Genomic DNA, 14336 nt, shown 5'->3' on the forward strand with positions numbered 1-14336 from the left:
TAGATCACCATGGTAATTTATGCTGCACAGCTAACCTGGTCCAGACCAGTTTTTAAAGATAATTTTTTGGGGGGCATTTTTAGGCCTTTATTGATAGGACAGCTGAAGAAATGAAAGGGGAGGGAGAGAGACGGGGAATGACATGCAGCAAAGCCTGGGCCCGCTGCGTCGAGGAGTAAGCCTCTATATATGGGCGCCTGCTCTACCAACTGAGCTATCCGGGCGCCTGTCCGGACCAGTTTTTCATGGGAGTTTCGGCTTGAAATCGGCTAAAAAAGCTCTGTTCACTAATCAACTCCTTTTGAAAGCGGCATCACTCTATAGTTAGTATTCAATCTATGAGCGATACAGATTCTCAGCTGAGGGAATATGTTGATTAAATTAAATGAAAACCTGTTGAGCTGTAACTAACACTGGATACAGGCCGTGCAGTTAGCGCTGGCTGTATCACGTTGCAGGTCTTTTGCCATGACATCAGTATAACATTAGTTTCAGTTTCATTTCATCTGTAACAATTTGCCCGTGCTGGCTCTAAAAGAAGCTTCTATAAATCATACATTAGGAGTTCACTATATTAATATTCAGTTTGATGTTTACTTGCATATGAAATGCGGTGTTATTCCACCAAACCATAACGTTACCACTTTGGACAAGGTTTTTATTGGTTCTGATTTGCTGAAGTCTGTTTTACACATTGCTGTTATATTGCAGCTAATAGAACGCAGATTAGAACATCGATTAGTCTATTGGTATTTATCGTAGATAATATTCAATCAATAGAATGCATTTTACTTTGATTTGTCCAAGCTAAATGCATCTAGCAGTAAAATAAATATATTAAAATAAATATTTTCCACCAGCATTCCTGTTATAGGAATTTTGTTGATATTTTTTGATATTCTTTAAAATCTTACTTTTTTTGTGATTGACAATTTTTTTATTTCTTATAAACAACATAGTCCCCCACCCCTTCGCCATCTCCACCCACACAGACAAAAATCAAGAAAAGATGACAGTAACTACAATATTTAATACCATTCATATATATATAAACAGATGTTAAAGTGTTCTCAGTTCTGCTGCTTTCAGTATTCTGCTAAAACACAACAAATTGCTTGTTAAATTAAAAAAAACCAATGAAAGGAAATCATTTCCAACGGTATTTTATTAAACAAACTGAACATGAGGCAAAAGGCAGCACTAAAAAAAGAATGACAGCTGCATTTTAAAGCGCAGTTTTCTACTCACATTCTCCTTCAACTACCAAAAAAATAAATAAATAAATAAAAAGCTGCGTTGGGAGTGTTACTCGCGATATGTCGCAGCCTTTCGCGATGACGAAAAAAAGAAACAATATATTTTGCAGCCCTAGTTTATAAGGGACAATTAAGTTTGTCATTTAACTTTTGCTGTTTGCAGGCGTTTTGTCCAGGCTTGCAGCATGGCTCTGGACATAAACGAGCGTCTGATCAAAGAGGACCAGTTTGAGTACCACGAGGGCCTGAAGGCCAACTTCAAAGACATGGTAAAGGAGCTGTCGGACATCATCCACGAGCAGGTAATCACACTTTAACAATTCAGTGTTCTGATGTTCAGATGTTTAGTTCTCCTTTAATGTGCTGTTGGTCAGAAACAGGGGCCTCCTGTATGGCAAATTCAAATTCTGCCTCACAACCATTATCACTTACAAGTCATTTTGTCAGCATAAATAATAATAATTCATTGAAGCTTTAGAGCGTGCTGGATGTGAGGATACATGAGTGGTAGTCTATATCAATGATGTTCCATTTCCGGGATTGCTCTGTTGCCGCCGGATATCTTTTGCCTTGGGCCTCCTTTGTGTTGGCATTCTAAACTCCGGTTGATTCATGAGGACTACGGTTAACTTTTTTTTGTCGAGGCACCACAGACAAAATTCTTTCAACCTCTGTGGTTCCGCGGTTGGAGGCAGTGGAGAGAGCGTGCATATCTGAAAATCTGAACGAGTAAAACACAAACTATCTGTAGACCATCTGTAGGGCTAGATACTACAAGCAAATTTAAATTTAAATGCTATGCAAGCCATTACGGCTGCATTATAGCCAGCCATGCTCCATGAAAAAAGGCATGTTAATGAGATCAACATCCACTAGGAAACGTGTGGAACCAGTGTTGTGCAAACTCAAATCAAAATCAATCATTTTGGATCCTGATGTGCACGGCCCTGTTTTCGCTATCCACAAGTTCACACACAAATCCGTTTTTGAAATCATAGTATTGAGTGACTACTATTTTATTATACCCATAATTCCCTTCGGGCAGCAGCAGATTTGAAGTTAATTGCATGGTGTGGGTTTATTTGCTGGTGAGGCTATAAAAATCCACTTGAGTGAACCTGAGTGATTCACTTTTATTGGGGGAGGGGGGGACTTGCACAGGAGGATACTGATACTTGTTGATTCTTAATGGTTAACGTCTATGTCATGATCAGACTTGTGAGTGAGTCATGATGAGTTGCGGAAGCTGTGTTAATTCAACGTCCTGGAATAATTGGAAAAGTGAATTTCCTCTCGAATATTTCCTGAATTGATGATGCATGGCATTGGCATGCACTCATCTGCCCCCTGTTCTTAAAACCTCATCTAACGCTGTGCTTTGTTCTCTCACTGGAGTGAGCCGTGGGTGTTTTTACAGCAGTGTTTGTTCTTGTGCCTGCTGACGTTTGATATGACTTTACTGATCTGATCTGACCAAGCTAACTGCTGTACCTTTCTCTCTCCAATGTGCTGGCCTTTAGCTTTGAGGAAAAACAGGTAATGTGATCGTGAAGTGTGTGAAGTTGTCTTTTTGTCCTTTTTTATTTTGCAACTCATTCATTCTGAATTTGCACCTTACAGTAGTTCATTTCTTCCAGACATGTTAGGGTTAAATGCAAAGGTAATCTAAATATATAGAAATACAAAAAAAACGACAATAAAACAGCAATACTTTGGGAAATAGGTGATTGATTAGTCGGGCCTTAATTGTAGAGTAGTGATAATGAAAGAGAACGAATCAGGCAAATGCAGCAATTTAATAGATATAAAATGCATTCAAGTGGAAACAAATTTAACATGGTTTTCAGAGCATGAGAGTGGTTTTGGCAGGCGTGGCAAACATTTGGCACTTGTTTTACCCTTTCGACAAACTTGTTGGATCTCTCTGAGACATGAAAGCGTGTCATGGCCAACACTGGCTCCACAGATGGCATTTAAAAAAAAAAAAAACGCACGCAAACGAGATATGCCACTAATCAAATGATGTTTACATAGAGTGTGTCCTGTGGTTAAGGTCGGAGCTTTTGCATTTCCACACGTGTAAAAACAACATCCTGGTAACAGGGCCACCTCAGTTAGTCCATATCACACCAGGATGATGGCGAATAAACATCAGGGTTCCTGCGGTCAGTCACCTCCGTGTGTCAAGTCACGCACGTCGGGGGTTGTCAACTGGCAAAACTTGAAACCCTTGTCATGTTTTTTTTCTGTACGTGTCCACAGAGATGTTTAGTTGAGGTCTGGTTACTGTGGGGGCAAAGACTTTTAACAGGCCGGGCAGATTTGAACGTGAATGACATCGATGGCTACTTAAATTCAGACTATTGGCTAGAAACAATTTGATCTTCCAGGCTGAACAGAAACTCTAACAACACTTGTTACTAGTTACCTCCGCCAAGGATGTCATGTTATTGTCTCCGGTGTGTCTGTCTGTCTGTCTGTCTGTCTGTCTGTCTGTCTGTCTGTCTGTCTGTTGGTTTGTGTCTTTGTCTGTCAGCAGGATTATGGGAAAAAAATAATAATTGCAATATTTCAGGGAATAGCTGCGATAATGACATTTTTGATGACATGACAGAATACTTAAAAAGTATTGTATTATTAATTTAAAGATTATGCAATTGCAATTAAATTAGTGTTGTAGTTTTATGTCAGCATCAGTGTTAACAGTTTGCCTTCAACATTGCGAGATGGGGCATTTCCGCTGCATTCACGTGGTTTTCGGAATAATCAGAAAAAGAAAGTGAGCTTCCGACTGGAGAAATCACACTGTATTAACATTGTGAGACAGCGCGCGCCTTGGCGGAGGTCTGCGCTCTCTGAGTGCCCTTCTAGTTATCACTTGTAACCCAGAGGAGTGGAAATAGGTCCATTAACTGTCCCGCTCCAAAATGAGTAAAAGTGCCAATTTCTTACAGAAGTGCGACAGAATGACTTAATTCAATAAAATAATATGCAAATGTCATTCAGTTCCGATAGCCCCGTAGACCTTTTTACATGCACTGCTCGAAACACAGTGTATCTACAGTTATTTTCTGTTTTCTCCTGCATGTATGCTTTTAAGCGGTTGGGTTGAAATAAATACACTCGTGAAAAATAAACACATTGCCAGACATCTGAATCCCAGTGATTACATGAGAATGATGATCAAAAGAATAAAGTGAAACAATATACAAAGAAAGAATGTATGCAAACCAGTCAGACATCACATCAGAGAAACACTAAATAGTTTAGAAAAACTACAAAGTAACGTGTTGCAAGGGCAGCAATCAGAAATACTGTGGGGACTCTTCCTTCTTCATCTTAATGTTTGTTGTAAGGTCTTTTTTTTTTTTATTACTCGATACTTGAACGCTGTTATGTCATTGTACAAACATTTTTTATTTATTTTTTTACTCTTCACTTCTCTCTCTCACTGTACATTTTAGCTTCTCTACGTTGAACCACATCTCATAGTGTGTCGCATTCTGTCAGTATGGGTGTGGGCAGAAATATAGCTGATTGGAGTAGGGCTGCACAATTAAAAGCAAATTTATCAACAATTTAGACTTGTGCTAGTGCAATATCCATATCGTGGGGTGTGCAATATTTGTTTAAGGCAAAATACATGCCTGTGTCAAACCATTCTTAATTAAAGTATTGTGACGCTGCAGAGAAGTCGCAGCCTCCAAATCCTATCCTCCCAAGTAAAGAAAACATCTTTGTAATAATCGCAAATTTCTTTTCCCCCTCATATCGTGCAGCCCTAGATTTCAGTTTGGTACACGTGTGTGTCTGACATCTTCCGTCATGTGTGAACTGTCTGCGCTTTCTTTTCACCCCAGATCTACCAGGAGGACATGATGCGCTCGCTCTTACAAAACTCCCTCCATGTGTTCCGCGCCATCAGCGGGACATCCACCAACGTGGGCTGACCACCGGCCCTCCCTCCTTCCCTCCCTCCCTCCCTCCACCGCCGCTGCCTCCACCTGCCTACATGTATATCCTCTCACTTCTCCCTTAAAGGACCTGAACTTGTTTCACATCTGCCTAGCTACACTTGCCCAAACACCCCCCACCCCCACTGGTGTGAAGATGCCATTCGGTCATTGCCATTTTGTCAGCGTCGTTGCTGTACGTGCAGTAGATGGCTGAGGGAGGGGGTGAAAGATCGCAGCGCGGCTGGTGGATGTCGTGTTCAAAACACAGCAGCAGTATTTCGGAGAATGTATCGCAGCAACGCCAACCAAGTGTCAGCATGTCCGGTTCATGTGTTTTGCTGGGACATGCTCGGTTGCACTTTCTTTCTGCCTTTGTAATGAAGTGCAGGATTGACTCTTTATTTTTTATTCTTTTTTTTTTTTTTTTTTACAGGGAGATGCTCAACTACAGCAATTATTGCCGTCCCCTCTCTCTTTCTCTCTCTCTCTCTCTTATTCTCTCTTATTCTCTCTGCAATGTTGCCCTTCAGATCTATGCAGGACACCACACTCCTTCCAGAATTTCCTTTCTACTACTTGAGGTGACTTTTAGAAAAGTTTTTTTTTTTTTTTTTTTTTTTTTTTTTTTTTAATTGTACCACAGTGGTATGTTTGTACAGACTTTTGGTGTTAAGGCAGCAGGGCGAGCAATATTCCAACTCAACCGGTTCGGTTGTAAAAATAGGCACCGAAAGCAAAAACATTGTGAGTAACTCAGTCAAGCCGAGGGTTTATTGGCTGGCAGCGCATTCCAGCCAGGGCACCAGATTGTGAGAAACAAGATAAGTGACGTTATAGGTGCCAAAGTTACTGCCCAGTTTCTATTATGACAAATTACATTTGTTCCAAAGTGTAAGAAACAACAGATGTCCGGGTTGTATTAAAGCTGTGTGATAAAGATGAGGGTTGGCTTAACTAAGACGTAGCTCAATTGCATTGTAAATGTAAAATGCCTTTCGGTGATGACCATGTTCTAGATTGTATTAGAGGTAAGAAATCATGTACTGGAAAAGATTGTGATTAGAAATGATTATCAGAGCTTTAGAACAATCATAAAGCAGTATTCTCTGTAGAGTCAGAAAGGGGACACACACTGATCCCAGCTGGGTGATCATATTTACTTCCGTACAGTGAGTAAGTGAAGAAAATCTGGGTTTAGATCCAGTGCCTTTGTACTTTCGCTCCTGAAAAGATACCTTATCTCAAGTAACAAGACCTTTATCACACGCTGGCTCTTTACAGTATTTCACAAGTGCTACACTGTAATTAGCAGAGAGATGAATAATATTTAAGCAAATGTACATAATTCGTTGCCATGCTGTAAAGTAAATTTGGTTTCCTTGTATGTTTGTACGTACTGTATGTATGTATGTATTTATATTTGTAACATTTTTGGACTCTGTAGTTCAAAGCTGTCCTAGCAGAGACATTTTTTCCCCCTGTTTTTATTGCATTGTATACTGATGTGCAGCTGCTTGTCCAACTTACTTTGGAAAGCCATTTTCCAATAAAAACGTTAAAAAACTATTGAGAAAGTTCTTTTTTGAGCTTGGAGACAGTATATCACTGTAAAGAATTTTCATGTAAATTAACAATAAAGTGCTGGCAGCAGAGGCTCCAGCATTTTACTGTTATTAAACAGTTAGTCCTACTGTTAAATGACTTTACAGCCTGTTACTGTAAAAATAAAACACAACAAATGATGTATGTTTTTACAATTTACAATAAAATACTGGCAGCAGAGACTCCTGCAATACACTGTATTTCCATAATAAAAAAAATGAAAATGCAGTAAATTTGTGTGATTATTTGAATTTACAGTAACATTCTGGTTAGGGGGTTGCCAGTAGATTACTTTAAATTCCCACTTTTCACTGTAGGCAGGCATAATTGTTATTTAAAAAAAACAACCAGTTTAAAATATTTTAAAAAATCAATCTTTAATGCAATTAACATTAGCACCTTATTGTTTTATATGCTACAGAAATCTGCGTTATTGTTTATTGCCTATACAAAATAGGCAATAAACAACTTAGACTATAAATAAAAATAAATCAAACACTTTTATTTAAAAAGGAAAGTGTCAAAAATAAATACTGCTTCTGTAAAAAAAAAAAACTGAAAACTTGGATGACTCCGAGAAACTAACCAGAAGAGACTTTTGAGTAGCCAAATGTCAGACTGCCTCTGACCAAATGAGAGAGAAAAAACTTGATACACAAGTTGTCATTTATTTTACCAAATTTGAAATGGACTTTGTTTGTCTTAAATTAATGTTCCCACATTTCTAAGTTTTTTTTTTTAAATTAGGCCCTATGTTCCCACATTTCTAAGATTTCTTTTCCAAAATTAGGCCCTATGTTCCCACATTTCCTTTTTCATAAATTTGTATCAGATTTTATCCCCCTTTCTCCTAATTTGGTAGCCAATTACACCCAACCTATTATCCAGTAGCAATGGACTACAGATGGAATGTAACCCTAACCCATAGGGCTGTGGGACCATTGGGCTGTGGGACCATTGCGTTGTGGGAACATAGGGCTGTGGGACCATTGGGCTGTGGGACCATAGGGCTGTGGGACCATTGGGCTGTGGGAACATAGGGCTGTGGGACCATTGGGCTGTGGGAACATAGGGCTGTGGGACCATTGGGCTGTGGGAACATAGGGCTGTGGGACCATTGGGCTGTGGGACCATTGCGTTGTGGGAACATTGGGCTGTGGGACCATAGGGCTGTGGGAACATAGGGCTGTGGGACCATTGGGCTGTGGGACCATAGGGCTGTGGGAACATAGGGCTGTGGGACCATTGGGCTGTGGGACCATAGGGCTGTGGGAACATAGGGCTGTGGGACCATTGGGCTGTGGGACCATTGGGCTGTGGGAACATAGGGCTGTGGGACCATTGGGCTGTGGGAACTTTGCAAATTTAGCATCCATTCCTCGTCAGCCACAGTCTGTCCCAAAAAATGAAAATGCACTAACACTAGCACTACTAAACCTTAGGTCTTTGGCAGGAAAATCATTTTTAATCAATGATTCAATCATTAATCAATTATTATTAAGCACAATCTTGATTTTATGTTTTTAACTGAAACCTGGTTGGACCATAATAACAGTGCTGCTGTTCTCATTGAGTCAGCCCCTAAGTTTAGTTTTATGAGTGAGAATAGAGTGAATAAGAAAGGAGGCGCAATTATCTCATGGAAATTTTGCTTCTTTTGAATATGTGGCTCTTCAGCTAAGCTCCTCCCCTCAAGCTATACTTCTAAATAGCTACAGGCCATGCAAACTTCTTTGATGACTTTACTGAACTGCTGTCTATAATCTGTATTAACTTTGACCGTGTAATTATTGCTGGTGATTTTAACATTCATGTTGACAACCCCCAGGACCGAGGGACCAAAGAACTGTGTTGTGTTTTTGAGAGCTATGGACTGACTCAGCATGTGACACAGCCCACGCACAATAAGGGGCACACTCTGGACTTGATTATCTCCAAGGGTCTGAACATTTCCAAGGTTGTGGTGACTGATGTTGCTCTCTCTGATCATTCCTGTGTTTTCTTTAACGCCACTATCTCTCTGCCCAAAAGTGTTCAAACAAAGTTAATCAGAAAACGGTATATCACTGAAAACACCAGTGAATCATTCATTCAGCTTTTCTCCTCTACACCCACCCTCACTGGGGCCTCAGTCACTGAGCTTGTAGATAATTTCAACTGTAAAATTACGAATGTTATTGATGCCATTGCTCCCACTAAGGTCAAAGCTGTCTCTGGTAAGAAAAGATCTCCATGGAGAAATGTTATAGTGGTGAGAACAGAAAAAAGGCGAAAATCTAATCTCCAGGTCCATTATAACACTTATAAAGAGAGACTTCGCATTTATAATATGGAACTAAGAAATGCAAGGTGGTCCTTTTTCTCTGACATTATCGCCAGAAATAATAATTCACGTGCTTTGTTTGTTACTGTTGATAGATTAACAAACCCTCCAGTACCAGTAGCATCTGAACTGTTTGAAAATTTGACAAACAGTCAGTGCTTCAATATCAAGTACAGGATATGTGTTGTCACAGTGTTCACGCAAAACAAATTCCAACATGACACAATTTCATATGATCAACCATAAAAACCTGGAGGACATTATACAACATCTGAAAACCTCCTCCTGTTGCCTTGATATTCTACCAACGGATGTTTTCAAAAATGTTTTGAATTGTTGTAAACACGTCTCTGCTCTCAGGTATCTTCCCACAGGCCCTGAAAACTTTAGTCATCAAACCACTCCTAAAAAAGAACAATCTAGACACGTCTATATATCTATATCTATAGCGGTTTTTCAACAACTCAACCTTTTCTCATCACTAGACAACAGTTTTGATGCCTTTCAGTCAGGTTTTCGACCACACCACAGCACTGAGACAGCTCTTGTTAAAGTCTTTAATGACATCCACTTGAACACAGATAGTGGCAAAATTTCAGTCTTAGTATTACTTGATCTCAGTGCTGCATTTGATACGGTAGACCATGACGTATTGCTTGACCGATTGGAAAACTGGGTTGGTCTTTCTGGCTCAGTACTAAAGTAGTTTGAATCCTATTTAAAGAATAGGGACTACTTTGTGTCTATAGGTTATTATACATCTGAGCATACAAATATGACGTGCGGAGTTCCCCAAGGCTCAGTTCTGGGGCCTCTTCTGTTCAACATCTACATGCTTCCACTGGCTCAGATTATGGAAAACAACAAAATAAGTTACCATAGTTATGCGGATGACACACAGATTTACATAACCTTATCGCCAGGGAACTATAGCCCAATACAACAAATGAATAAGTGCACTGAACAAATTAACGACTGGATGTGCCAGAACTTTCTTAAATTAAATGAAGAAAAAACGGAGGTGGTTGTTTTTGGAGCAAAAGAGGAACGACTGAAAGTCAGCGCTCAGCTTCAAACGACAATGTTAAAAACAACAGACAAAGCCAGAAATCTTGGTGTAGTCATGGACTCAGACCTGAATTTTAAAAGCCACATTAAGACAATTACAAAATCAGCCTATTATCACCTTAAAAATATATCAAGGGTTAAAGGACTTATGTCTCAGAAGGATTTGGAAAAACTTGTCCATGCTTTTATCTTCAGTAGACTTGACTACTGTAACGGTGTCTTTACAGGTGTCTTAACAGTGCATAGCAATGCCTAACAATGCATAGCAGTGCCTAACAGTACCTAGTCAGTGCCTAGCAGTGCCTAACAGTACCTAGCAGTGCCTAACAGCGCCTAACAGTGCATAGCAATTAACAGTGCCTAACAGTGCATAGCAGTGCCTAACAGTACCTAGCAGTGCCTAACAGTGCCTAACAGTGCATAGCAATGAACAGTGCCTAACAATGCATAGCAGTGCCTAATAGTACCTAACAGTACCTAATAGTGCCTAACAGGGCCTAATAGTACCTAGAACAGTGTCTAACAGTGCACGGCAGTGCCTGACAATGCATAGCAGTGCCTAACAGTAGCTAACAATGCTTATACTGCACTGTCAATTTTATTCTTGTCTTTTTATTGTTTTTTTTAAATGATTTTAATTGTTTTGTAACTGCTCTTTCATGTTTCTCTCAGTTTTTTAAATTCTTATACTGCACTGTAAATTTTATTCTTGACTTTGAATGTTTTTAAATTGTTTTTAATTGTTTTCTGAATGCTCTTTCATGTTTTATGTAAAGCACTTTGAATTAACCTGTTGCTGAAATGTGCTATATAAATAAAGCTGCCTTGCCTTGTGGGAACATAGGCCTCGGTGATAACTTGTCATTGATAAGTGACATTTTAAAATCACACATTCGTGTGAAAGATTTCTAGACAGCTTGCTAAACATCAGTTTGATTTCGAAACATAATATTTGCTCATGCAAACTCTCGAATGTGAATAAAATGACGTTACTGAGAAAAAAAATAAGATTCATGTTACCGTCTAATTTGTAGATGCACACACGATTGCTGCAGATGAAAATTGACTGTAAATTAACAGCAACTGCTTACAGCGTAGATGACGAAACAATCTCGCCGCAAGGTCCATTATTATTCCATCTAGACCTTTGACAAGATCCATCTCTGCAGATGTCGCCCCGGTCGTCACGGCATTCATTCTCCGCTTGAAATCGTTAAAATGCTCAGAAAACATCTACGGTCCCATGGCGCCTGAGCATCGTCATCGCTAATCGGCAGAGAGAAGTCTGTCTGATACGATGGAAAGCTCCAGAAACAGCTTCTTCAAAACCATGGGATCTTGAATCTGCTGCCGTAAACAGCCTCCACTCTCCTGGTTTCAGACTGTTCACAGTGTCTTGGAGCCTGGCTGCAGGGATTTGCTCCTATTCAGCCACAAGAAGTGGGCAGTTAGAGCAGGTATGACAAAAAGAAAAACCTGAGTTGCATTATGGGAAAGTGTGAGATCCAGCGTTTTTAGAGGTTGGCCCATGTTATGCCACTAAAAGTCGGGATATCTTGACTTCTGCTGCATCGATTTTGACCATTCTTTTCTTTTTAGTCTGTCAACTTTATGACTCACTTTATACAAAATGACTGGAGTACTCCTTTAACCTTCCTAAATAAGCTAAAAGCTAACAGTCGCCCCGTTCTGCTGATGTCTTTGTTGTCTTCCTAGCCCTTACAGAAGGTTTTGTATCCAGCCTAGAAGTTTTTCGGGGTCTTTGTGCCATTAATCCATACTGTTACATCCAAGATTGACACACTGTATGTAAGAAATGTAAATAGTTTGTCCTTCATATATGAGTTATAATGTTCATTATGTTTATTTTTGCACTGGATGACTCCAAATATATAGAACTGTTTTAGACAACACAAATGCTTTGTGTGGCATTGTCAATATATGACATTATTATTTTGAGTGAGTGAATGTCATGAGGACAAAAGCGTGTGGACTTTTTTTTGTTGTTGAAAAAATGTAGATATTTTGTCCGCTGTATAAGTTACAATGTTTATTTTTTTCACTGTTTGACTCTGTTAAGAAATCTATCTAAAAGACGTGTTTGTTCTGATTTCTGGAGGAAGGAGGAGAGGCTGGGGTCGAATTGAAAGTTAAGCAAAAGGTTTAATAAAACAACATGAAAACGACAAACACAATTAAACATAAAACATGAAAACACTGCAGCTGACAGCGGACTGATCTCATGCTTCTCCTTGCGGAGTTACAGAAGAACAGTCCTGTGACATTCCCCGGATCATACATTTATTCCCCTACATCTGGGTGGTTTCTCAAATGAAATCTTCCCCTATTGGTCAGATGTCTCTCAAAAGAAAAGTTGTATGTTCCTGAGGCTAGGATCTTACTGAGACGGTGTCAATTGTTTCCAAACTACAGCAATACTCGTTCTTTGTCTTAATCACGTCTGGCTCAACTGGCAATGGCTCTCAAAGTTGTTTAAACAATAAGTCTTTCTAGCGCTTTTACATTTATGCTAAATCAGCAATGACCTAATCAATTCTTTAGAAGCTTGAGAAGGTGTGAGCCAGACAAATGCTGATTAGTGTGGTGTGATGCAATTGGTTGATTCAGTGCTTCCTCCAGCTACAGTGTTCATTCAACTAAAAGTACATTTTTATCAGACATCACCAAAGTTTTAACTTTTTTTTAACCTAACAACTCCTAATACTAAATAAATTTACTAAAACTGATTAGGAAAGGAGATTGGCTTAGCATTCATTGCTGTGTGTGTGATATCAATAGCCTACATATCTGTGAGATTCATGTTCCATTTTATTTATTTATTATTGTTATGGTCCTACGACTTTTTTAATTCAAGTGACCTCACTGCAGCACCAATATTAATTATTAATAAACAAAAGGGGCCAAACCCATAATATAGCCTTGGACCACCACTGATGTCTTGTCAGATGTGTTATTGTGTGTAAGTGACAGATAGCCACTAATGCAGTGAAACAAGCTCGTCATTCTGTGAGTGTAACAGGGGTTTCAGAAAACAATACAGCTGAGATGGAATATGTACAGCATGTTCCCTAACATCAGTTTGTTCACTCTGCTCTGCCGCATAAAGCCATTAATCGGCGCTTATTGATTCACAGACTCATTTAGAAGCTGACGACTTCCTGGAGAAATGGAAGGACATTTGTGTGGTGGTTTGGGAGAGCGCACTAAAGGTCCCACGCATGCGCGGTCTGCCCTTCATTAAGCGAACCAGCTGCACGTAGTAAAAGTTAACTTCGAACTCTTTTGACGCTCAGTGTTTTTCTAGACTGCTAGCTAGCAGCTACGTGTGTCTCTCGTTGGGACACTGCTTGGGAGAGCTTTAACATCCCCCCCCACCGGGTCACTGTCAGTCCTTGCTGCCTGTCATAGCCTAACAGCTCATCCCTCCCACCCTCACGGCGACTCCGCCCTCCCTCACCCGCTGTTCCCAGTAGACCGAGCGGACGGACGGACGCGACCGCAGACCGGGATTTTGGACTAGCTAGCTAGGTGCTTTTGGGAACTCTGTTTACCTTTTTTCTCTTCTTTTTGATAGACCTCACGTCGGCTGTTTTTGCCTCCTGAATGAAGTGACATTATCTTTTGGGCTCTAAGTTTTTTTTTTTTTTATGTGTTCGGAGTACAAGAGGACCAAGGGAGTTTTGAAGAGCGCTTCCAGACGGAATAAACCCTCAGACACTTCAAAACATGGCTTTACCTCGGCAGTTTTTAACCTACTTTCTATGCACCGCCATGACAGCGGTGTACCACTGTGAAGCAACAGGTAAAGGCTCCTTCACTGCCTGGATTTCACGTTGGAATTATACCTCATATGTGAGCTTTTTAAGCGGTTTTATTTGACACAACACAATGGTTTTGTCATAACTTATGAATAAAAAAAAAGAAGTTCAGTATTATGGGCTTATATTGAGAGATTCTGTTGGACACCTGTCAATTAGCGTTTGTAGCCTATAAATGAAGATGTTATAGTGACAAATAAAAGTCGGTAATCGGAGACACTTCTCTGCAGCGTCACAAGCTGTTTCACAAAAGTGAACTAGAACTTCCATTTTATTATTATTATTATTATTA

General features: G+C 39.8%; 2 protein-coding genes across 2 annotated transcripts in view; both read left to right on the forward strand.

Annotated features, from left to right (window-relative positions):
- Window positions 1-5429, forward strand: part of dock11 (dedicator of cytokinesis 11) — a 76784-nt gene extending 71355 nt beyond the window's left edge. Inside the window, exons 53-54 of the mRNA XM_028606241.1 lie at window positions 1420-1558; window positions 5117-5429. Coding sequence (XP_028462042.1) covers window positions 1420-1558; window positions 5117-5206 — 229 coding nt within the window. The 3' untranslated portion in view covers window positions 5207-5429. The remainder of the gene's footprint in view (window positions 1-1419; window positions 1559-5116) is intronic.
- A 7980-nt stretch (window positions 5430-13409) lies between these two features.
- Window positions 13410-14336, forward strand: part of LOC114545448 (uncharacterized) — a 9010-nt gene continuing 8083 nt past the window's right edge. The window contains exon 1 of the mRNA XM_028563715.1: window positions 13410-14028. Coding sequence (XP_028419516.1) covers window positions 13953-14028 — 76 coding nt within the window. The 5' untranslated portion in view covers window positions 13410-13952. The remainder of the gene's footprint in view (window positions 14029-14336) is intronic.

The sequence above is a fragment of the Perca flavescens genome, chromosome 19, assembly GCF_004354835.1.
Source record: "Perca flavescens isolate YP-PL-M2 chromosome 19, PFLA_1.0, whole genome shotgun sequence".
Lineage (NCBI taxonomy): Eukaryota > Metazoa > Chordata > Actinopteri > Perciformes > Percidae > Perca > Perca flavescens.